General features: G+C 45.0%; 1 protein-coding gene across 2 annotated transcripts in view; it reads right to left on the reverse strand.

Annotated features, from left to right (window-relative positions):
* The window catches only part of LOC143962067 (NACHT, LRR and PYD domains-containing protein 3-like), a 43865-nt gene extending 19096 nt beyond the window's left edge, over positions 1 to 24769 (reverse strand). The window contains exons 1-3 of one of the 2 annotated variants that reach the window (XR_013270619.1): positions 24556 to 24769; positions 15012 to 15079; positions 12710 to 13012 (exon numbers count right to left, since the gene is read on the reverse strand). Coding sequence is in view for 1 of the 2 variants with exons in the window: in XM_077471402.1 (XP_077327528.1) it covers positions 12710 to 13012; positions 15012 to 15048 (340 nt within the window). In the remaining variant the exon portion in view is untranslated. The remainder of the gene's footprint in view (positions 1 to 12709; positions 13013 to 15011; positions 15080 to 24555) is intronic. The other variant, XM_077471402.1, reaches the window with a different exon arrangement.
* Between the last annotated feature and the right edge of the window lie 1142 nt (positions 24770 to 25911).

Genomic DNA, 25911 nt, shown 5'->3' on the forward strand with positions numbered 1-25911 from the left:
GTCTCTCTCATCCTATTTCTCCATGTAGGTGATGGGGAGTATCTTTGCTTGGCAACATCTCAGCACATTGCAATGACATGTGACCATGGTGGTGGGGGGCGGGGAACCACAAAAGCCCCCAATTCTCTATGCAGGGTTTACAGGCACACCCCTAGAATCTGGAGCCTTGACTCCTCTTTCTGAAGGAGGTTCTGATCGATGAATGGGACATAAGGTTAATGCCACATACACACGATCTGACTTTCCAGCGGACTTGGTCCGGCGGACCAGAGTTCGTCGGACAATTCGATCGTGTGTGGGCTCCAGCGGATTTATTCTTCCCAAAAGTCCGGCGGACCAAGAAATAAGACTGGCTTCAAATTTGACCACCGGACTCGGCTTTTAGTGGACAATCCGGTCATCTGTGTGCTAGTCCGACGGACTAAAACCGATGCTAGGGCAGCTATTGGCTACTGGCTATGATCTTTCTTATTCTACGTCATCACGTTCGAATCCGTCTGACTTTTGGAGTGATCGTGTGTGGCCAAGTCCGTTCATTTGAAAGTCCGGCGGACCTCAGCTGCAAAGACCGTCGGATTGTCCGCCAGACCAAGTCCGCCGGGAAGTCCGATCGTGTGTACGCGGCATTAGAGTCAGAATACTGAGCAACAGTCATGAGGGTCTCCCAGGAATACAGATATAAATATGGAGGTTCTGTAAAATAGGCAAGTGGTGCTCGGCATGCTGAGTGATGTCATTGTGTTATGGTGACTGAATGTCGGCATCCTGGAGAAGTGTTCCTCTGCTTCCCTTTTAGATTGTTCCTGAACTCTGTAGCCTTTTCTTTCCTCCACAATTTTGAAACCCAATTTTATTTTATTCTGTAAAAAAAAATACATATTTTTTTTTAAATGTAGCTGTATATATCCTGCTGTTACCATAACTTACCACCAAAGAACAACCCAAAAAAAAAAGAATTTTCCTGCTCATGACGGTCGCAGTGACACCACTGTTGCCGGTGTAATGCCGTGTACACACGACCGGACTTTTTGACAGCAAAGGTACGACGGACTTGTTCGTGTGTGGGCTCCATCGGACCTTTGCTTGCCAAAAATCCGGCGGACTTTAGAAATAGAACATATTTTAAATTTTTCCACCGGAACTCCGCCGGACCGGGAAATCCGCTCGTGTGTATGCTAGTCCGACGGACAAAAACCGACGCTAGGGCAGCTATTGGCTACTGGCTATGAACTTCCTTATTCTAGTCCGGTCGTATGTCATCACGTTCGAATCCGTCGGACTTTGGTGTGATTGTGTGTGGCCAAGTCCGTTCATTCGGAAAGTCCGTCAGAACGTCGCCGAAAGTCCGTCAGAAAGACCGTCGGACCTAGTCCCTCAAAAAGTCCGGTCATGTGTACGCAGCATTAGTTGTTGTTTGTACCCGAAGTACGGCCCGGAAACAATAGTGTGCATGTTACATTTTTTTCTGCCTAAAACACACTGACACTGATACCAATTTAAAAATGCTTTTCATTAAAAAAAAAAAATCCTACTTAAAATTTACTGATCCTTACCTTTGACCCTGACCTTTCATCCTGACCTCTGACGCTGACCTTGACCCCAACACTAAACCTGGCAACTGGCCTGGATCCAACCTAAAATTAGCTATTATTTTTCTTTCTTTTTTTCCACACTTTTGTTTGATTACATCTTTCCCCCAGCAAGGAGAGAACAATGCGATGTATTATACAAGATATCCTGTATGTACATTGCCTTGAAAAAGTATTCATACCCCTTGACATTTTCCACATCTTGTCATGTTACAACCAAAAACGTGAATGTATTTTATTGGGATTTTATGTGATAGACCAACACAAAGTGGCACTAGACATGTGCATTTCGTTTCTTTCCGAATCAAAATTTGGATGAATTTTCATTATTTGGACATTCGGATGCATCCGAATTACCGAATTACAATGCTAACGAATTCAACCGAATTCGGACGAAATTCAAATCAAATTAGAAAAAAATTACATTTTGCGACCCGAATTTGGGGCCACGTATCTGGGGGCCACTTATAGCTAGAAATCCCAAATTTGGTATGCAAACACACTACAACATCTCCAAATGGGGTTTCTAGCTCCAAGTGACCCAGAGTTATGGGGCCCCAAATTCCCCAAAATGTCAAGCACTTTTCTGCAGCAGAGAATGACATTTTGCGACCCGACTTTGGGGCCACATATCTCGGGATCACTTGGTGCTAGAAACTCCAATTTGGAGATGTTGAAGTGCTAGTGCTACTTTGTTTGCATACCAAATTTGGTGTTTCTAGCTATAAATGACGCCGAGATATGTGGCCCCAAAGTCAGGTGGCAAAATGTAATTCTCTGATGCAGAAAAGTGCAATCTTTTCTATTTGAATTAGAAATTTTGGAAGATGGTTAGTTACTTACTTATACACTGTATATATACATCTGTCACATCAACTTCTCATACTTAAAGTGTACAGTGCAAAAAAAACACACACATCTTATTTCATTTATATTTATCACATCAACGAAGTTGTTAGCATGCCTGATTGAAGAAATCACGGATGTCGATCGCAAGGCAAGTACATATGCTGTATGTCATTGTCCACTTGCCACATCACCTGCCACAAGTTGTGTATTGTCCACTTGCCACATCACCTGCTACAAGTTGTGTATTGTCCACTTGCCATGACACCTGCCATGAATGCCACGTGACCTGCCACGAGTGCCACGTGACCTGCCACGAGTGCCACATGACCAAGTTGTGGATTGTCCACTTGCCATGTCACCTGCCACAAGTTGTGGGGTTCCTAGCACCAAGTGACCCCGAGATATGGACAATATGTCAAGTATTTTTCTGCAGAAGAGAATGACATGTATGTATGTCATTGTCCACTTGCCACAAGTTGTGTATTGTATTTGTCCACTTGCCACGACACCTGCCACAAGTGACACGTGACCTGCCACAAGTGCCACGTGAACTGACACGAGTGCCACATGACCGTCCATGAGTGCCACGTAACCAAGTTGTGGATTGTCCACTTGCCACGTCACCTGCCACCAAGTGACCCCAGATATGGGCAATATGCCAAGTACTTTTCTGCAGCAGAGAATGACATTTTGCGACCCGAATTTGGGGCCACGTATCTCAAGGCCACTTATAGCTAGAAACCCCAAATTAGGTATGCAAACACAGCAGACCTAGCATTACAACATCTCCAAATTTGGGGTTTATAGCACCAAGTGACCCCAAGATACGTGGCCCCAAAGTCGGGTCACAAAATGTAAAGCACTTTTCTGCAGCAGAGAATTACATTTTGGGACCCGAGTTTGGGGTCACATAACTCGAGGTCACTTACAGCTAGAAACACCAAATTTGGTATGCAAACACAATAGAACTAGCACTACAACATCTCCAAATTTAGGGTTTCTATCACCAAGTGACCTTAAGATACATGGCCCTAAATTCGGGTCGCAAAATATTTTCGAATCTGTTTGAAATAGTTTTGAATGCGTTTGAAATAATTTCGAATCATGTTGAAATCATTTTGAATCCGGTAGAAATATTTTCGAATTTGGTTGAAATATTTTCGAATGCGACCGATTTTTCAAATTCGGTAGAAAATGAAATGAAATCCGAAAACGAATTTAACAATTTTAACGAATATAACTAAACAAAATTACTTAATTAACAAATTAAAACCTGGAGTCAATACTTTGTAGAACCTCCTTTCTCTACAATTACAGCTGCAAGTCTTTTTGGGGATGCCTCTACCAGCTTTGCACATCTAGAGAGGAACATTTTTGCCCATTCTTCTTTGCAAAATATCTCAAGCTCCGTCAGTTTGGATGGAGAGAGTTTGTGAACAGCAATTTCAAGTCTTGCCACAGATTCTCAATTGGATTTAGGTCTGGACTTTGACTGGGCCATTCTAACACATGAATATGCTTTGATCTAAACCATTCCATTGTAGCTCTGGCTGGATGTTTCGGGTCGTTGTCCTGCTGGAAGGTGAACCTCCGCACCGGTCTCAAGTCTTTTGCAGACTCTAATGCCCCGTACACACGGTCAGACATTCCGACAACAAAATCCGACGGGTTTTGTCCGAAACTGGTGTTGCAAATTTTTTCCATTGGAATTTCTGACGGAAAAAGTCTGATAGAGCCCACACATGATCGGATTTTCTGACAACATAATCCGATCAGACCTTTTCCGTCAGAATGTCCGACCATGTGTACAGGGCATAACAGATTTTCTTCTAAGGTTGACCTGTATTTGGCTCCATCCATCTTCCCATCAACTCTGACCAGCTTCCCTGTCCCTGCTGAAGAAAAGCATCCCCACTAGTGATGGCCGAACGGTTCGCCCGGCGGTCGTTTCGTGGCGAATTTCGGCTGTTTGCGGTCCGCCAGTTCGGCGGACTATTGGCGCCGTTCGCCTGGCGGACTTCCGTGTTTTTACTGTGTAAAGGAACTTTGACCTGATGACACATCCATCATGGGGTACAGGACAGCCAATTGAGACATGACAGCACATGGACACTTGGACATTCCCCCTAACTTATAAATACACCTGATCCGGCGGCCATTTTACATTCTTTCTTCTGTCACTATAGGGAAAGGTTGCTGTTTGGAGCAGGGACAGATAAACCACTAGTTATTTGGTACACAAAAGTTCTTTTCAGGACTGGTATAGGTGTTAGGTGTATATAGGTTTGCTGTGCTACTGATTTTCGCAGCAGCCTGAGTGTCTTTTGTCAGTTTAGAGAAAGGGACAGAGCGCTGTGTCTGCTGCTATTTTAGGGACAGCCAGATTAGTCATCATCATCATCATCATCATTAGCTGTTACTATCAGGTCCACAAAAGTGCTATTCGAGTGACCAGTAATTGTTCCAGTCTCCTCTGTTTTGCCAGTTTGTATAGGGACAGGAAGGAAGCAGTGTGTCAGGCAGTGAGGGTCAGTTTAAACAGTTGCTGTTACTATTAGTTCCACAAAGGTTCTTTTCAGGACTGGTATCAGTGGTACGGTAATAGGCTTGTACACGTATAATATTCTTTCTTCCAAATATAGAAAGAATATTATACTTGACTGCTGCCCTTCTGCTGCAGTCTGCTAATCATTCACAACTCACTTGTTCCACAAAGCTCTTTATCAGGACTGGTAACTTGGTCTGTCTAGGGTGCTACAGTACATAGGGTTGAGTGAGGTACAGTCTGCCGTTCTGTAAGGACTGGTATCGGTCCACAATAGATAGGGTTGAGGTGCACCACTGCTGACCGCTGCCCTATACTGCAGCAGTCCTTCAGTAGTATAGAGACTGATGTACAGTCTGCTAATCAGTCACACACAACCTACTTGGTCCACAAAGGTCCTTATAAGGACTGGTAACTTGGTGAAGGGTGCTACAGTACATAGGGTTGAGTGAGGTACAGTCTGCTGTTCTGTAAGGACCGCTATCGGTCCACAATACATAGGGTTGAGGTGCACCACTGCTGACCGCTGCCCTATAATGCAGCAGTCCTTCATTGGTATAGGGACTGACATACAGTCTGCTAATCAGTCACACACAACCTACTTGGTCCACAAAGGTCCTTATAAGGACTGGTAACTTGGTGAAGGGTGCTACAGTACATAGGGTTGAGTGAGGCACAGTCTGCTGTTCTGTAAGGACCGGTATCGGTCCACAATACATAGGGTTGAGGTGCACAACTGCTGACCGCTGCCCTATACTGCAGCAGTCCTTCATTGGTATAGGGACTGACGTACAGTCTGCTAATCAGTCACACACAACCTACTTGGTCCACAAAGGTCCTTATAAGGACTGGTAACTTGGTGAAGGGTGCTACAGTACATAGGGTTGAGTGAGGTACAGTCTGCCGTTCTGTAAGGACTGGTATCGGTCCACAATAGATAGGGTTGACGTGCACAACTGCTGACCGCTGCCCTATACTGCAGCAGTCCTTCATTGGTAGAGGGACTGACGTACAGTCTGCTAATCAGTCACACACAACCTACTTGGTCCACAAAGGTCCTTATAAGGACTGGTAACTTGGTGAAGGGTGCTACAGTACATTAGGGTTGAGTGAGGTACAGTCTGCTGTTCTGTAAGGACCACTATCGGTCCACAATAGATAGGGTTGAGGTGCACCACTGCTGACCGCTGCCCTATACTGCAGCAGTCCTTCATTGGTATAGGGACTGACCTACAGTCTGCTAATCAGTCACACACAACCTACTTGGTCCACAAAGGTCCTTATAAGGACTGGTAAATTGGTGAAGGGTGCTACAGTACATAGGGTTGAGCGATGCACAGTCTGCTGTTCTGTAAGGACCGGTATCGGTCCACAATACATAGGGTTGAGGTGCACCACTGCTGACCGCTGCCCTATACTGCAGCAGTCCTTCATTGGTATAGGGACTGACGTACAGTCTGCTAATCAGTCACACACAACCTACTTGGTCCACAAAGGTCCTTATAAGGACTGGTAACTTAGTGAAGGGTGCTACAGTACATTAGGGTTGAGTGAGGTACAGTCTGCTGTTCTGTAAGGACCGGTATCGGTCCACAATACATAGGGTTGAGGTGCACCACTGCTGACCGCTGCCCTATACTGCAGAAGTCCTTCATCGGTATAGGGACTAAGAGTTTTGTCACAGGGTCATTTAAAAAATGACAGGCAGAGGAAGAGGTAGGCCCTTCCGCAGGGGTGGTAACGGGTAGGGCAAGAGCAACAGCCTTGAGCCAAAGTGGGAAGTTGCAGAAGGTGCGTTCAATTACTTTAAAGGACGCACCAGACTTGGTTGAGTGGCTCACTCAGCCTTACTCTTCTGCACCCTCCTCATCCTCTCGATCTGCACCCTCTTCTTCACTCTCTGCTATGTGCACCCCCAAAGACACTACCACCAACAACACCACCACCACCACCACCACATACCTTCCGCTTGAGTCACAGGAATTATTTTCCAATCCATATCAAGAGGACATTTCTGATGCGCAGCCACTCTTGGTATTGGATCAGGAAGAGGAGGTAGCAACAACCGCTACTCAGCAGTCTGACGACAGTACCCAGATCAGCCCAAGGAGGAGGTTGGTCCCCGGTGTTGCTGCCTACTCCGAGATCTCTACTTATAGCGGTGGGGAAGGTGACGTTGATGATGACGTGTCTAGTGATGTCACGTGGGTGCCCACAAGAGAGGAAGAGGAGGGGAGTTCAGAGGGAGATATGGACCAGCAGATAGGGAGGAGAAGCAGGACTAACTTACATTGCACAGGAGGGACAAAGCAGACTGCAAATGTATCAGGAGCGAGTCATCGACCATGTACGGTCACATCTGGCGCTCCCAGGACACCGGCACATGGCTCTGCAGTGTGGGCTTTTTTTAACGTGTCCGCTGCTGACAATAGCGTTGCCATCTGCAATCTTTGCAGTCAACGCATTAGTCGTGGTAAGCCCAACACTCACCTAGGGACGACCGCATTAAGAAGGCACATGGCAGCCATCACCGAGCCGAGTGGGAGCAACGTAACACACAAAGCCACACTGCAGGCTCTCACCGTCCAGCCTCGTCTTCTACTTCTCCTTCTCCTCTCTCCTCACAATTGTCCTCCACTCCACCTTCCATCACGCCAATCTCACATTTTTCTGCAAAAAGGAAGGCTTCCGTGGGCCTAATGTTCGAGTGTAAAAAAATGATGACGCCGGATAACCCTCTTGCCCAACGATTGACGGCTGGCTTGTCAAAACTCATAGCCCGCCAACTACTGCCATATAAACTGGTGGACTCGGAGGCCTTTCGCAAATTTGTGGTCATTGGAACACCACAATGGAAGGTCCCAGGAAGGAAGTATTTCTCGGAGAAGGGCATCCCAGAGCTATATGGCCATGTTCAGCGGCAAGTGAATGTATCTCTGGCACACAGTGTCGGTGCCAAGATACATCTGACCACAGACACGTGGTCTAGCAAACACGGGCAGGGAAGGTATATCACTTTTACTGCCCACTGGGTGAACCTTCTGACGGCCGTCAAGCATGTAACCCGTGGCACCCATGTAGATTTGGTTTTACCGCCACGGATTGCATGCAGGCCTGACTCTTCTTCTCCTCCTCCTCCTACTCCATCCTCCTCCCTCTCCTCCTCAGCTGCCTCCTCCTTTTCCGCTGCTAGCGTCTCTTCTGCTGCACCCCCCAAGCTCCCCAGAACCTATTCCACATGCCAGGTGAGACGTTGCCATGCCGTGCTGCGTCTGTTGTGCCTGGAAGCCAAGAGCCACACTGGCCCGGAACTCCTTTCAGCTTTGCGTTCACAGGCAGATCAGTGGCTAACACCGCTCAATTTGACAGTTGGTAAAGTGGTGTGTGACAATGGTGCCAATCTGCTTAGCGCATTGAAACAGGGCAAAATCACGCACGTGCCATGCATGGCACACGTCTTAAACTTGGTCGTGCAGCGATTAGTTGTCAAATATCCTCTGGTCCAGGACATCTTGCGGCAGGCAAGGAAAATCTCGGCCCATTTCAGAAGATCTTACACGGCCATGGCTCGCCTTGCTGACATTCAGCGGCGACACAATCTGCCGGTCAGATGTCTTATTTGCGATTGCCCGACGCGATGGAACTCAACCTTCTATATGCTTGATAGGCTGCTCCAGCAGAAATGTGCAGTTAACGTCTACCTGTATGAACTCTGCGAAAGAAACGGTTCTGGGGAGCTGGGGTTTTTTTCACCGCGCCAGTGGCTGCTCATGCACGACGCATGCAGACTTCTGTGGCCATTTGAGGAGATCACCAAACTGGTCAGTCGCAGCCATGGCGCCATCAGTGACATGGTACCTTATGCCTTCTTTATGGAGCGTGCATTGCGTTGTGTCATTGATCAGGCTGTGGAGGAGCAGGAGCGGGAAGATGAGGAAGTCGCAATGCTGGATGAATTCCCAGGGGGGGCTACTCTATCTGAGACAAGTCAACAACAGGAGTCTGATGAGGAGTCAGAGGAGGATGGTGCCGGGGCGGATGAGGAGGAGCAAGAAGAGCATGCTTTAAACCTTTCTGGGATCCCTGTTGTGCGTGGATGGGGAGAGGAGAATGAAGAGGACGACATTATCCTGGATGATGAGCAGGAGCCAGGCCACCACACCGCTTCCACTTTAGTGCAAATGGGGGCCTTCATGCTCCAGTGTTTTAATAGGGACCCCCATATAAAAAGCATAGGGGTCAAGGACCAGTACTGGGTGGCAACGTACTTAGACCCCCGGTACAAACACAAAATGGCGGAAATGTTACCGCCGTCGCAGAGGGCTGTCAGAATGCAGCACTTCCAGGCCTTGCTTCGAGAAATGCTGCATTATGCTTTTGCGAGCGCTGGCAGAGGAGCAATTCCCACTCCCAAAGAAGGAGTTGCGGGTACCAATCCAACAGCGCCTGCAAGAAGAGGCCGGTTTGAAGATTTGTTGGTGACTTCGGATATGAGGTCATTCTTTCAGCCGACCCATCGACAGGTGTCATCCGGATCCAGCATCAGGGAACGCCTAGACCGTCAGGTGTCCGACTACATCGGTTTAACAGCCGATGTGGATGCTCTGAGGAGTGATGAACCCCTGGACTACTGGGTGGGCAGGCTTGACCTCTGGCCAGAGCTTGCCCAATTTGCAATCGAACTGTTGGCTTGCCCCTCATCCAGTGTCCTGTCCGAAAGGACGTTCAGTGCAGCAGGGGGGATCGTGACCGATAAGCGTACTCGCCTAGCTCACGACAGTGTTAACTACCTCACATTTCTAAAAATGAATGAGGTATGGATCTCGGAGGAATTCAACACATGTGACCAGTAGACCATGTATATGTCTATAAACAATTTTTTTAATCAAGCACACAGACCTTCTTTCTTCATTTGGCTCACTTCCTTGTCCCAAAAAAGCACACCGTACTATATGCCCGTACCCTCCTCTTTGAAGAGGTTGAGCGGTGTCATATTTCTACTGGGGCTGCTTATGAGGGGATCACACCATCCCTGTGCTGTGCTGACTTTCTCCTGGGGGTTCTTATTATGAGGGGATCACACCATCCCTGTGCTGTGCTGACTTCCTCCTGGGGGTTCTTATTATGAGGGGATCACACCATCCCTGTCCTGTGCTGATTTACTCCTGGGCCTGCTTATTATGAGGGGATCACACCATCCCTGTCCTGTGCTGACTTACTCCTGGAGGTTCTTATTATGAGGGGATCACACCATCCCTGTGCTGTGCTGACTTTCTCCTGGGGGTTCTTATTATGAGGGGATCACACCATCCCTGTGCTGTGCTGACTTCCTCCTGGGGGTTCTTATTATGAGGGGATCACACCATCCCTGTCCTGTGCTGATTTACTCCTGGGCCTGCTTATTATGAGGGGATCACACCATCCCTGTGCTGTGCTGACTTCCTCCTGGGGCTGCTTACGGTGCTGCTGTCACTGTTGTATATCACGGTGCTGGTGTGAGTGCTTAATGTCACGCTGCTGCTGTCAGTGCTGTATATCACGGTGCTGATGTCAGTGCTTAATGTCACGCTTCTGATGTCAGTGCTCTCTATCACGCTGCTGCTGTCAGTGCTGTATATCACGGTGCTGATGTCAGTGCTTAATGTCACGCTTCTGATGTCAGTGCTCTCTATCACGGTGCTGCTGTCAGTGCTGTATATCACGGTGCTGATGTCAGTGCTTAATGTCACGCTTCTGATGTCAGTGCTCTCTATCACGGTGCTGCTGTCAGTGCTGTATATCACGGTGCTGATGTCAGTGCTTAATGTCACGCTTCTGATGTCAGTGCTCTCTATCACGGTGCTGCTGTCAGTGCTGTATATCACGGTGCTGATGTCAGTGCTTAATGTCACGCTTCTGATGTCAGTGCTCTCTATCACGGTGCTGCTGTCAGTGCTGTATATCACGGTGCTGATGTCAGTGCTTTATGTCACGCTGCTGATGTCAGTGCTCTCTATCACGGTGCTGTTGTCAGATGACTCTATCACGGTGCAGGTGTCAGATGACTCTATCACGGTGCAGGTGTCATTGCTGTATGTCACGCTGCTGATGTCAGTGCTCTGTATCACGGTGCTGCTGTCAGATGCCTCTATCACGGTGCAGGTGTCATTGCTGTATGTCACGCTGCTGGTGATCATCTCCTGCACCCCCTTCTTTGCCTACCCTGGTCCCTGACCTTCCGTCTCCTCCATTGCCTTCATGCGCTCCACAGTCCTGAATTGTCAGAACAATTTCCCATATAAAAAAAGAATGCTTGTAGTTATCGATCCCAAATTCACCTCATACATGTATTATGTCATTGGCCATGTGGTGGGACTATGTTTGCCCAGCTAATCATTTTTTTGTGGCAGCAAATTTGACCTAAAGGTTTGCGAAGTTCGCCTCCCATTGAAGTCAATGGGGCCCGCCGCGAACTTTCCGTTTCTCGAACTATCGGCCGCGTTCGCGGTCCGCGTTCGCGAAAGGTCCGGTCGGAAGTTCGTCCATCACTAATCCCCACCACATGATGCTGCCACCACCATGTTTCACGGTGGGGATGGTGTGTTCAGGGTGATGTGCAGTGTTAGTTTTCTGCCACACATAGCATTTTGCTTTTACCATTTTTTTTTTTTGGTGCGGGGTTCCCCTTAATATCCATACCAGATCTGAATGCTGGTATGCTCTTGGAGGGGAACCCATGCCATTATTTTTTTTTTTTTAAATTAAAGTCACCTGGCCTGGGGCAACTAAACCACTTAAGCCCCGGACCAATTTGCAGCCAAAGGACCTTTTTGCGATTCGGCACTGCGTTGCTTTAACTGACAATTGCACTGTCGTGCGACGTGGCTCCCAAACGAATTGGCATTCTTTTTTTCCCACAAATAGAGCTTTCTTTTGGTGGTATTTGATCACACCTGCGATTTTAATTTTTTTGCGCTATAAACAAAAATAGAGCGACAATTTTGAAAAAAAAAAACAATATTTTTTACTTTTTGCTATAATAAAGATCCCCCAAAAAATATATAAAAAAAAACATATTTTTTTACCCAGTTTAGGCCGATATATATTCTTCTACATATTTTTGGTTAAAAAAATTGCAATTAGTGATTAACGATTGGTTGCGCAAAAGTTATAGCGTTTACAAAATAGGGGAAGTTTTAAAGCATTTTTATTAATTTTTTTTTTACTAGTAATGGCGGCGATCAGCGATTTTTATTGTGACTGCGACATTATGGCGGACACATCGGACAATTTTTGACACATTTTTGGAACCATTGTCATTTATACAGCAATCAGTGCTATTTAAATGCACTGATTCCTTTGTAAATGACACTGGCCGTGAAGGAGTTAACCACTAGGGGGCAGTGTATGTGTTATGTATGACGTTATGTTTTTTTTATTGTAGGGGGCGTGGCCTGGCATGTGATGTCACTGATCGTCCTTCCCTATATAAGAGAACAGGAGATCGGTGACAGCCACACAGGGAAGCACGGGGAGAGGTTTGTTTACACAGACCTCTCCTCGTTCTTCAGCTCTGTGACCCGATCGCGGGACACCAGCGGCGATCGGGTCCGCTGGTCCCGTGGCCACGCCATATCATTAACAGTCCATTGGTCACTGGCTTTCCCTGGATGACATTCCTAGTTCTTCCTCACACAGATATTGATCAGGAATTGGTAGGAAATGGACATTATAGACCGGAACTCACCATTCTGTTCTCTCCTCTCCTGGAGGTCATTTGCAGGTCCCATCAGACCAATCACTGTAAAGACTTTATTTGTGACATCCAGAGCCCCTTCTTCTCCATATGTGTCTATCAGGATGTCCTTGGTGGTGATCCAGTCTGCATTTTCTAGTTTTCCTCGGGGGATGGGACGTTTATCTCCATAGGAGAAATCAGACAATTTGTTCCTAAATCTCTTGAAGTCACTTCCTTTCAGATCCTCCAGAGAATATATGAGAAGATCCCCGGGGGTTTGTGGGACCTTTCCCAGGACACCAGGAGCCGACCCTGCAGAGAGGACAATCAGCAGCTATAAACATTCATTCTGATTGGATGATTCCTGACACATGACAGCAGATAACGTTGTACTGGTAGCCAGAAATGTTATAAAGAACAAATAAGGAAAGGAAATTATCCCCCAATATGTCTGTATGTACATTATCCTATAGAGAGATTGGTTTTCCTGTGATAATCTCACATGACTGTCTACATGATGGTGAGTTACCTCTCAGATGGTTGAATGTCGGGTGTAAACACCGTAGGGCAGGGATAGGCAATTAGCGGACCTCCAGCTGTTGCAAAACTACAAATCCCACCATGCCTCTGCCTCTGGGTGTCATGCTTGTGGCTGTCAGAGTCTTGCTATGCCTCATGGGACTTGTAGTTCTGCCACAGCTGGAGGTCCGCTAATTACATATCCCTGACCTAGGGGGCATATTGATTGTGAACATTGCCCATAATATGTCTAATATGTTTATTTACTATAATCATCAGCTCCATCTAGTGGTCATAATGCCATATCTTACTGGTTGAGGTATTTCAAGAAAATATGGTAGTATGGCCACTAGATGGAGCTGATGATCATAGGAAGTAAACCTATTAGACATATCATGAGGATTATCATTGATTGCAGTGGAACTGACCCAAACTCACAGTACATTTTTTATATAATGACCTCCTAATATATAACCACTTAAGGACCAGGCCTCTTTTTCAGATTTGGTGTTTACATGTTTAAAACTGTTTTTTTTGCTAGAAAATTACTTAGAACCCCCAAACATTTTATATTGTTTTTTTTTCCTAACACCCTAGAGAATGAAATGGTGGTCATTGAAATACTTATTTTCACACCGTATTTGCTCAGCGGTCTTACAAGCGCACTTTTTTTGGAAAAAAATCACTTTTTTTAATAAAAAAATAAGACAACAGTAAAATTAGCCCCAATTTTTTTTTTTATATTGTGAAAGATAATGGTACGCCGAGTAAATTGATACCCAACATGTCACGCTTCAAAATTGCGCCCGCTCATGGAATGGCGTCAAACTTTTAGCCTCAAAAATCTCCATAGGCGACATTTAAAAAATTCTACAGGTTGCATTTTTTGCGTTACAGAGATCTCATATTTGGACTAAAATCCAAAAAAAAAAAAAAAAAGACATTTAAAAAAATATATACCTTTAAAGAGGTATGGGCAGAAGTGACATTTTGACATCGCTTCCGCCCTCCTATGGTATAGAGACGAGTGGGGGCCATCTTAGCCTCACTCATCTCCATACCCAGCTAGGAAAAGGACCCGATCGCCTCCGCTGCTACCGACGGCTCCGGTAAGCGGCGGAAGGTGCGGGAGGGGGGGTTGGATGGGGGTGGCACCTCTCCCGCCGCCGATAGTGGTGATCTTGCGGCGAATCTGCCGCGGAGACCACCGTTATCGTACAGATGACTGGCGCCTGAAGGGATGATATCTCGGTTGTGGCAGCAGCCGGCGCGCGCTGGTCGTTAAGTTTATATATATATATATATATATGTATGGATGACAACTTTAAACTTTATGTTTATTGAATGTTTCATAGTAAACTAAAAGAAACCATCAATCCTTTAGGACCACCTCACCACCCCCGCCCCGATTACCCCAAAATTTCCCAGCAGTGTCATTCATGTTGTACTGACTACTGACCCATATTCTGTTTAGGATTATAGGCAAAGGATTCCCCCGAACACTACACAAATAATCATAAAATGTGGGGCCATCCAATCATTATGGGACATGTGAACATCTCAGAAGATCATTTCCATCAATAATTAAAAAAAATAATAATAATTTTATGACACGGGAATGTGATTGTGGAATTGATGAACGCTCCTAAACTCTCCGAATAGGTGAACTGACCAGATATCTACAGGAAATGTCCAGACTACGGAGACATAGGACGTCCTATCATCTAATTCCAATCCATAGAGATGTGAGATGGAAAACATTGGAAAGGATTGTCAGAAACAACAGTCATACCTTGTGAGGAGGAGGATGAGGAGGAAGAGGCCGCCATGACATCAGGAGGTGACCCGAAATGACATCACCTGGAAGGAGCACAAACAATAATAAACTCATTTGTAGTGCGCGGAACGGAACCAATAAGGAGGATTTTGTTCCCTTATGTGAATAGCGATTGGCTGTCTAGTTGTCCAATCAGAGAAGATTAGAATTGGATGGACTTCTGTCATTTACTACCCATAACTATGAAGATCTATCAGAACCTTCATCCTGGCATTCATCTGGTTGTTATATTGGGGGGTCACCAAGGCAAAAATGGTGGGTGAGATGCACAAACGATCAATCAAACAAATGTGCGATATTTATATCAAACCGACAGATTGTAATCAATTATTACATTTTTCTAGTTTTCACCCCCCAGGTGTATTTAAATCCATTCCAAGAAGAGTTGCGAGGATCACTGATAAATCTATCCATAAGGAGGACAGACTGAGTGAGATGGAGGTTAGGCTGCGACAGCGGGGTTATCCTAGTGATATATCAATGTGCAATATGCCAATGTATGAATCAATTAATTATGATGGAAGATGCAATACGTACCACTGCTTTTGATGTATTTTACTGTGTAATATTTAATAAATGTAATATTATCAGACCTATACAGCTCACTTTTTGCTTCCAAATCCACATACTTCATGCAAAGTCCCAACTTCTTTTTTAACCGTGTACCTAACAAGTGAACGGTGTGTAATGCCGCACAGTAACGGAATTTCGGCCAGCAAAAGGCCGATGAAAGCTTTTTCGTCGGAAAATGCGACCGTGTGTAGGCTCCATCGGACTTTTGGTGGCCGAATTTCCGCCAGCAAAATTTTGAGAGCAGGTTCTCAATTTTTCAGTTTCTATCGGAAATTCCGATCATCTGTAGCAATTCCGACACGTAAAATTCCGACGCATGCTCGGAAGCATTGAACTTCATTTCCACGGCCCGTCATAGTGTTGTACCCTTGACCCTTGGAAATTTGGTGTGAAGCCAACACAAGCTTGAGCGGAATTCCGATCGCTTTTACTTACAGATCTGGCTGTTTTTTTTTGGTTTTGTTTTTTCTCCCTGCAAGGGCCAAATTGCTGATCTGTGTACAACTCTGTGCTGTGATTGGATGTAGCTAATCAGCAGGTCTCAGCCATAAATCATTGGTTGGGACCTGCTGACAAAATGCCACCGTAGCCAGTAAAAGCACAGATCAGCAGGGGGGGACGTGCATACGTGGCCTTAACTTGGGACAGTCGGGACATGTACGTCATCCAACCTGTATGTGCTGCCCACCCAGAGTAAATGTACTGCAGGCAGGCCGGAACCAGTTAAGATTATATTACATTATATTAATTATTATAATATAATTATGATTTTTTTGATTATATAATATTATATTAATAATATCACAAAAATACCACATACATCCCAGGAAAATAACCGTATACCCTAAATGGGAATAACATATTTACATTTATATATCAGATTATATTGAATAAAATCAATTTTTTTTCTCAGAAGTCATAATATAAGGACTTCCAGCCTTAAGCCTCGTACACAAGGTGGGATTTTCCCGACGGGAAATGTTCGATGTCAGGCTGTTGGCGGAAAATCCGACCGTTTGTACGCTCCATCGGACAATTGTTGTCAGACTTTCCGCCAACAAATGTTGGCTAGCATGTCTTCAGATTTTCTGCCAACAAATGTCTGTTTTCGGATTTTCCGATCGCGTGTACTCGGAAGCAGAAGCGGTCGGTCTTGTAAACTGGCGTTCGTAATGGAGAATTAACATTGGTGACGCGGCAAATTATAAAATCTTCAAATGCGGCGCACAATTCTCTTCTTCTATAATGGGATAATAATGAAGCTGCTTTGCTGGTGATACTGATGGAGTTATTGCAAACTCATTTTCAAAGGCTTTTTTTTTTTTCTAGTGATATCAAGAATAATATTAAGAAGAATAATATTATTATGCTTGGATAATCAAGAAACAGCTTCCCCAAGTGAGTCTGGTAAACAGAACAATACAGCAGGTGATTCAGGTCCCTCCGCCACGGATATTCAAGCCTCGCACCTCATGTATTCGACCTGAAACAGGTCACAGAGCCCAATACCCTCTGCTGGGGTGATAATCCTACATCGATATAGCCGTTGATCTTTTCAAAGTGTGCAATCATATAAAAGAAGGAAGAGGACAATCTAGTGCTCTCTGTAAACACTCATTTATTCTTAAATCAAAAATGTACTCACAAAGATTACACTCAGAAACGAGTGCTGATTATAAACACGTCAGGTTGTTTCTAACCCAAGATAGCCGCTGGTGACGTCAGAACGTGACCCCTCCCCCCCATACGCGTTACGTCCTAGTAGGCAAAGAGTAAGGGAGGGTTATAGCCTCCTGTCGGTTTATTTTTTACCATCAATGTCCCATTGCAGAGATTTTCCTTCACTTCCTGCCCCAAAGCCAAACAGAAAGTGAAAGGAAATCTATACAAATTAAGGGAATCCATTGCCTCCCCCAGGCCTTCAGAACTAGTGTCCCCACTCAAAAACATCAGGGTGAGTCTTAAACAGAAAGGGGTGTGGCCTTGAAAGGAAGGGGTGTGTCATATTTAAATTAGGGGTGCACAAGTTTAGTCAGGCCTAGGGCAGCACAAAACCTAAATACACTACTGCTATCAGTGCCCTTCGGTGCCGCCTATCAGTGCTCATCTGTACCGCATATCTGTGCCACCTACCAGTGCCCACCAGTGGGCATATTAGTGCCCATCAGTGCAGCCTATCAGTGCCCATCAGTGAAGCCTATCAGGGGCCATCAGTGCCACCTATCAGTGCCCATCAGTGAAGCATATTAGTGCCTCCACATCAGTGCCAGCTAATCAGTGCCCATCAGTGCCATCTGATCAGTGCAGCCTATCAGTGCAACCTATCAGTGCCCTTCAGTGCTGCCTATCAGTGCTCATCTGTACCGCATATCCTTGCCACCTATCAGTGCACATCAGTGCTGCATATTAATGCCTCCACGTCAGTGCCACCTAATCAGAACCCATCAGTGCAGCCTATCAGTGCCCATCAGTGCCACCTATCAGTGCCCTTCAGTGCCGCCTATCAGAGCTGATCTGCACTGTATATCCGTGCCACCTATCAGTGCCCATCAGTGCAGCATATTAGTGCCTCCACATCAGTGCCACCTAATCAGTGCCCTCCATTGCCACCTAATCAGTGCCCTCCAGTGCTGCCTCATCAGTGCCCATCAGTGCAGCCTATCAGTGCCCATCAGTGCCGCCTATCAGTGCCACCTATCAGTGCCCTTCAGTGCTGACTATCAGTGCTCATCTGTACCGCATATCCGTACCACCTATTAGTGTGGCATATTAGTGCCTCCACATCTATGCCACCTAATCAGTGCCCATCACGGCAGCCTATCAGTGCCCATCATCAGTGCCACCTATCATTGCTCATCTGTACCGCATATCCGTGCCACCTATCAGTGCCCAGTAGTTTGGAATATTAGTGCCTCCACATCAGTGCCACCTAATCAGTGCCCATCAGTGCAGCCTATCAGTGCCCATCATCAGTGCCACCTATCATTGCTCATCTGTACCGCATATCCGTGCCACCTATCAGTGCCCAGTAGTTTGGAATATTAGTGCCTCCACATCAGTGCCACCTAATCAGTGCCCATCAGTGCAGCCTATCAGTTCCGCCTATCATTGCTCATCTGTACCGCATATCCGTGCCACCTATCAGTGCCCATCAGTGCAGAAGATTAGTGCCTCCACATCAGTGCCCATCTCTGAAGGAAAAAAAATACTTATTTACATAATTTTCTGACAGAAACTAAGAAAATCTTTTTTTTTCATTTTTTTTTATGGTGATTACATACCACCAAAAGAAAACTCTATTTGTGTGAAGAAAAAGATAGAAATGTCATATGGGTACAGTGTTGTATGACCGTGTAATTGTCATTCAAAGTGCGACAGTGCTAAAAGCTGAAAATTGGCCTTGGCAGGAAGGGGGGTAAACGTGCCCGGTATTGAAGCCGTTAAATAATTAGTATTACCTACTTAAATGTTGTATAAACTTCCTGACAGATAGATAGGATAGATCCATACATACAGTACATACATACATAAACAGTAGATATATAGATAGATCCCTATTTCTTCTTCTCCTGACTCCTCTAGGTCAGGTGATAATTCGGGTTTGGGGTCACCTAGGGGAAGGGTGGTGAAGGGTTGAGGATCAGTTAGGATTAGGAGGTGAAATATAAAGATTTATTTTCTACTCCATCAACTTTATCTCCAACATTTTGTAATACTCAGCATCAGGGGCATTGCTAGGTCTACAAATGATCTGGGGCTATGGCCCATAGCAGCGTAGTAAAGAAAGTCATATGCTTGGGCGGGCATATATATATATATATATATATATATCCCCAGAGAGCCACCCTTAAATCAGGGTCTCCAGAGAGCCCCCCTTAAATAAGGGTCCCAAGAGAGCCTCCCCCTTACATCAGGGTCCCCAGAGAGCCTCCCCTTAAATAAGGGTCCCCAGAGAGCATCCCCCTTACATTTTGGTCACCAGAGAATCTCCCCCTTAAATCAAGGTCTCCAGAGAGCCTCCCCCTTAAATAAGGGTCCCCAGAGAGCCTCAGCTTTAAATCAGGGTCTCCAGAGAGCCTCCCCCTTAAATAAGGGTCCCCAGAGAGCCTCCCCATTAAATCAGGGTCCTCAGAGAGCCCACCTTAAATCAGTGTCCCAAGAGAGCCTCCCCCTTACATCAGGGTCCCCAGAGAGCCTCCCCTTAAATCAGGGTCCCCAGAGAGCATCCCCCTTACATTTTGGTCACCGGAGAACCTCCCCCTTAAATAAGGGTCCCCCAGAGACCCTCACCCTTAAATCAGGGTCCCCAGAGAGCCCCCCCTTAAATTAGGATCCCAAGAGAGCCACGCCCTTAAATCAGGGTCCTCAGAGAGCCCCCCTTAAATCAGGGTCCCAAGAGAGCCTCCCCCACTTACATCAGGGTCCCCAGAGAGCCTCCCCTTCCCATGGGGACCCCTCCAGAGACTCTGGGCTATGGGCCCCAGACTCAGGGATATAGCTCCAAAAGCCACCCCCTAGCGACGCCACTGCTCAGCATTGTACAGAGTCCACATCTGGGCACCCATCCCTTGCAGTCTTTATCATATCCCTCCAGTCATCATGGTAGAATTCATGGTAGAACTCAGGGAGTGTCGATGAGGGTATGCTGACACCTGCAGTTCACCACAGCTAGATCATTCTCATAGATGGATGCTGGAAATTTTAGTTCCCTGTGACGTCAGTGGAGGGATACTGCGACTTGTAGTTCTCCTCTGATCTCAATGGAGGGATGCTGGGACTTGTAGTCCCCTGTGATATCAGTGGAGAGATGCTGGGACTTGTAGTCCCCCATGATATCAGTGGAGTGATGCTGGCACATGTAGTCCCCCCATAATATTAGTATGGGGGTGCTGGGACTTGTAGTCCCCCATGATATCAGTGGAGGGATGCTGGCACTTGTAGTCCCCCCCATGATATTAGTATGGGGGTGCTGGGACTTGCAGATCCCCATTATATCAGTGGTGGGATGCAGTGACTTGTAGTCCCCCATGATAGCAATAGGGGGATGTTGTGTACGGGATACATAGAATTATACAGACTCTCCTCCTCTCGATACAGTATAGACCATCCATTTGTATACTATCTATTTGAAGCCCACACCATATACAGATTTCTGGTCTATTTGGTATTAAAGAGGAAGTAAAGGCAGTTAAAAAAAAAATGCAACCTGCAAGGCAAAGGCATAATGAGCTAGTATGCATAGCACTCTTTCCCACTCGGAATGGAAAATACATAATAAAAATATTGATTTTTTAGACTTGAATATTTCCCTGGATAAAAGTAAGATCATTACAAAAACTCACTTTAAGAACGTTGATGCTAACAGCTACATTTCTATTAATAGCTGCCATTTCAAGCCATGGCTATTTAATATACCCAAAGGACAATTAGTCCGGGTTAGAAGAAATTGCAGCAAAATCGAGGACTATTTGGAACAGGCTGATCTAATTGCTACTAGATTTAAGGAAAAAGGATATGATGATGCCTTCATAAAAAAAGAGATTGAATAATGTCAAAAGTTTGGATAGGTTCAAGATGCTTGAAAACAACAATAAAGACAAAAATAAGTTTAATGGTGAAATTCCGTCAATAATACTGGATTTTAATGTACAACATAAGGAGATCTCCAAAATGTTAAGTCGACATTGGCATATACTTAAGAAAGACAAAGATTTGAGGAATATTTTGCCGGAAAAAACGAATATTATCTACAAAAGGGCTCCCACTTTGAGAGACATTATAGCGAAATCTGTGGTAGAACCTCCTCCGAAAAGAAATTTTACTTTTTTTACAGGGAAAGGTTTTTATCCCTGTAAAAATTGTTTTACTTGTCTACATGCAAAAAATTTCAAAATAAAAAAACTGATTTTACTAGCACCACTACTGGGGAAACACATCAGATACGGGATTTCATTGGATGTCATACGTAAGGCGTGGTATACTGTTTACAGTGCAGTTGTAAATTACAGTATATTGGAAGAACCAAAAGAGCACTTAAAGTAAGATTGAAAGAACACATACAGAACATCCTGAAGGGTTTTCCACAACACAGTGTCTCTAGACATTTTGATCTAGTACACAATAGGGACCCCTCCCATCTGGAATTTTGGGGTATTGAAAGATTTAATCCTTCGTGGAGTCACAAAATTAGAACCATTAGTCAGAAGGAATCCAGATGGATTTTTATTATGAGATCTTTTTATCCTGATGGTTTAAATGTCGACTTTGATCTTAATTGTTTTTTAAATAATTTTTAATATTTTTATTGTACTATGTTTTTTAATATGTGTATTATTGTGTTGCCCTTGTGGAATTCATTATGATAGGATATATCCATGTAAAGTCATACTCTATTTCCAGGATGCCATTTTTTTACTTTTTCAGCTGTCCATAATATGTGTATATATTCACCATAAAATATTTTTATAAAATATTTTTATAAAATATTTTTAGAATATTTTATATTTATTTTAATATTTGGATACATTTTTGGCATTTATATATTTTTATATTTTTAATGTATATATTTGTATGTGTATCTATATTTTATTTATTACAGTGACCTAGCACTTTAAATAGCCAGGATAACAGTCACCATTCTGTGCTATCATATCTTTTACAATAAGGGAGTGGCCGTAGGACAACCGGAAACAGCGTAAGACTGGCTGAAAACGCCAGGTCTTCATTTTTATCTGCTCTGTGTTACCCTTTTTTTTTTTTTTTTGCTTATGTGAGAGTCCATTTTTTATGCTTTAATAAATTTGTCCATTCATTCAACTACTACACTATTGGAGTCCCCCTCTCTCTCTCCCTCTCCCCCTCTCTGTGTTTTTTTCAAGCTCTATACCACGGAATTACAAGCTGCAGTGTTGTATTCAAGTATTGGAAATGGCCCTCTAGTGGCAGAAGGATATACTACAGGCTTCATCTATTATTCCTTGGTTATTACATAGAGAAATATTAAGGAGAATCTTCTGGGGTTATTTTACTTTGCCTGATTATTCCATCTTTGAGGTGAGAGTTCTGAGAGCCTGGATTTATCTATTTTTGAACAGCTGGTCCCGCCTTTTCTCCTTTTTTTCACTGTTTTCACACATCGGTGTGTTCACCTTGATTTATTGACTTTATATATTATATTTTTTTATACATTTATATTTCTTTATACATTTATTTTTTAGTGGCACCATTTGCGCAGGACTTTTTACTTTGTTTATTCTTATGTGATAGTTGGTGTTAACTATTTTGTCCCGCTGCATTTTTTTAGCAACACTTGCACTTTTGTATCACTTTCACTGTGGATTTTGTATTGCTATAATTTTTACTTTTCCATTTTTTGACACGTATTTAGTTATTTTTGCACGTTTGAGCACTTAATAGCGCGAGGGTCCATTTTTCACATTTTTACATTGTACCCCATACTCATTCACATAGGGTGGGGGGCCGGTATCCGGGGGCCCCCTTATTAAAGGGGGCTCCCGGATTCCGATAAGCCCCCCGCCCGCAGACCCCGACAACCAACGGCCAGGGTTGTCGGGAAGAGGCCCTTATCCTCATCAACATGGGGACAAGGTGCTTTGGGGTGGGGGGGCTGCGCGGCCCCCCCTTCCCCAAGGCACCCCCCATGTTGAGGGCACGCGGCCTGGTACGGCTCAGGAGGGGGGACGCTCGCTCGCCCCCCTTTCCTAGCCGGCCGGGTAGCGTGCTCGGACAAGGGTCTGTTGTGGACTTGGGGGGAACCCCCACGCCGTTTTTTTTCGGCGTTGGGGTTCCCCTTTAAGTCCATACCAGGCGGCGGGGCCCGCGAAGTCTCTGTTGCGGGCCCCGCCTACCTGGAGACGCGCTCGAAATGAGGCGGGAAAAGTCCGCTCATTTCGAAAGTACAGCGGACTGGCACACACACGGGCGGACTGTCCGCTCAAACCAAGTTTGGACGGACAGTTTTACAGAAATTCCGTAAGACTTTGTTCGTCAGACAGTCCGCTGAAAAAGTCCGCTGAAGCCCACACACGAGCGGACTGTCCGCTCAAATGTGTTTCGGCGGACTAAGTTGGGCAGACAGTCCACCCGTGTGTACGCGGCCTTAAATTGTAGTCCTGTAATTCTTAGGAATAACTCACTTAAATCTGTCCAAACCAGAGTCTAGCAGACATCCCGGGTATGATAAAGTTTGAAAAATGAAATCATAAATTATAATATAATAAATAACTATAAATAATTATACCAAATAATAATATAACAATAATGAAAATTATTCAATAATGTAATCAAATCAAAAACACTGAAATTTGCTGAGTTGCAGAATTTTCGCCATCATTACTTTTCAGTATTTGATGACGGATCTCCCCACAAATCGCTATCGCTCAATTCTGCGAGTGATTCCAATTTATTGTCACTGTTTTCTATCTGGTCTAAAATCATTTTTGATGTAAAGGGACAGTTTTGGTTGCTATGGACAATCTCCAGTTTCCAGGCATAAAGAACAGTTTTTATAATATAAAACTGCATGCAGGACACTGGGCAGACCACTAGGGACAAAAGGGATGTGAAATTATTACATACAGCAATGCAATCTGTAAGATTACGTTATACTGTATGTATACTGTGTGTGTTTCACTTTTTGAATTTGGCGCCGATCTCCGTCCCCATGCGTCGAAATGCTCGCAGGGCACATAGATCGGCTCCGTGATAGATCGAGCGGAGGATGAGCCGCTCGTACAGCGAGGGGACATCACTGGATCCAGGGGAGAAGGTAAGTAATCCTCCTCCTGGATTCAGTGATGCGGTCCCGAGTCTGGCTCGGGGTTATCGCTTTTGGTATAAAACTTCCACCCCGAGCCAGACTCGGGAACACCGCCAGGGGGGTTAAGAATGGTTGGTGGAGTCTCACCTTGTTATATCTACCCATACATCCTCCAATCAAATTATTTGTACTTCCCGACAATGAAGAGGCTTGAAAATATCTTCCAGAAAGGTGAAGAGTCCGATCACAGAAGATTCTGGAAGAGAAAGAGTCCAACTTCTTCTTATCCTATGAAGACCAGAAGTGAGCGAAGACGTGTTTCTGCCTCGTCTCATATAACGTCCTTCCAGAATCCAGGAGGAGGGTGAGAAGGGATTTCTAGTAACATAACACACCTCCACCTGTATAGACTGTTCGAACGTCATTCATCTCCAACGCAACACGGCGCTGGGTGTGTCCACATTCCTCGTCCTGTATAACAAGGTGAATACATTTCACCCTGAGGGGTCTAATTATAAAAAGATCTGCAGAGCTACTCAACCAGCAAACTGAATGTCTATCTGTCATAGACGGGGGACTGAGGGTGGAGGGAAGAGGGAGCCTTAATCATTTTCCACGGCATTGATTTTGTATAAATAGAGCAACAACAGCTTTATTTATACAAAACCAGGTTAAAACATAGAACACCACAACATACTGTATGTATAACCCGGATATAAGAACATATTGATAATAGACATACTAATAATCCCCCTTACAAGTCACCGACAGATTAGCAAAACTTATAACCACCCTACCAGTTACCATCATCCCCATTATAGTGTACATAAAACCAGTGGCAGCAGGTGGTAATTTTTTTTTTGGGGGGGGGAATAATATGCCCCCAGTCAGTTGGTAGCACTTACCCCATCTGTTCACCGGCAGCTTCCCCTGTTCAGCGGTGGCGGTGTCCTTCCATTCCATTGTTCTCCACAGGTCATCACGGTGGTGGGCGGCTTCTGTTTCCTCCCTCCTCCTCGGCGGCCAATCGGGAGTCTTCTTTTTTCGGCCAATCGGAAAACGGGGTCTCACACCCGCTTCTGATTGGCCGGATTGAGGATCAGTGTTTCAACAGCGAATATTCATTCGCTATTGTAACACCTGAGTGGGCTCCGAGTGCATCCTCTGCATCCCAAGCCACCTGATTTTGAAACCTATTAGAGCCTCTGGCTCTAATCACATACTTAAAAAAATAAAAATAATTATTGTAATTCATGCGTCTGGCGCCCTGCATGTAGATTTTTTTTGTTCTCGCTTCTATTGGCCATGTAGACTTACAAGCCTAAATATATACAGTGGAACCTCAAATTACGAGCATAATCCGTTCCAGGAGAATGCTCGTAATCCAAAGTATATCAAAGCAGCTTTCCCCATTGAAGTCAATGGAAACAAAAATAATTTGTTCTGCATTGACTTCAAAGACATGCAATACCGCATGCAGCCAGAGCCGGGTGGGCAACAGAG

This window comes from Lithobates pipiens, unplaced genomic scaffold, assembly GCF_037356315.1.
Source record: "Lithobates pipiens isolate NorthernLeopardFrog02 unplaced genomic scaffold, aLitPip1_a1.2 Scaffold_8, whole genome shotgun sequence".
In the NCBI taxonomy this organism is placed as follows: Eukaryota; Metazoa; Chordata; class Amphibia; order Anura; family Ranidae; genus Lithobates; species Lithobates pipiens.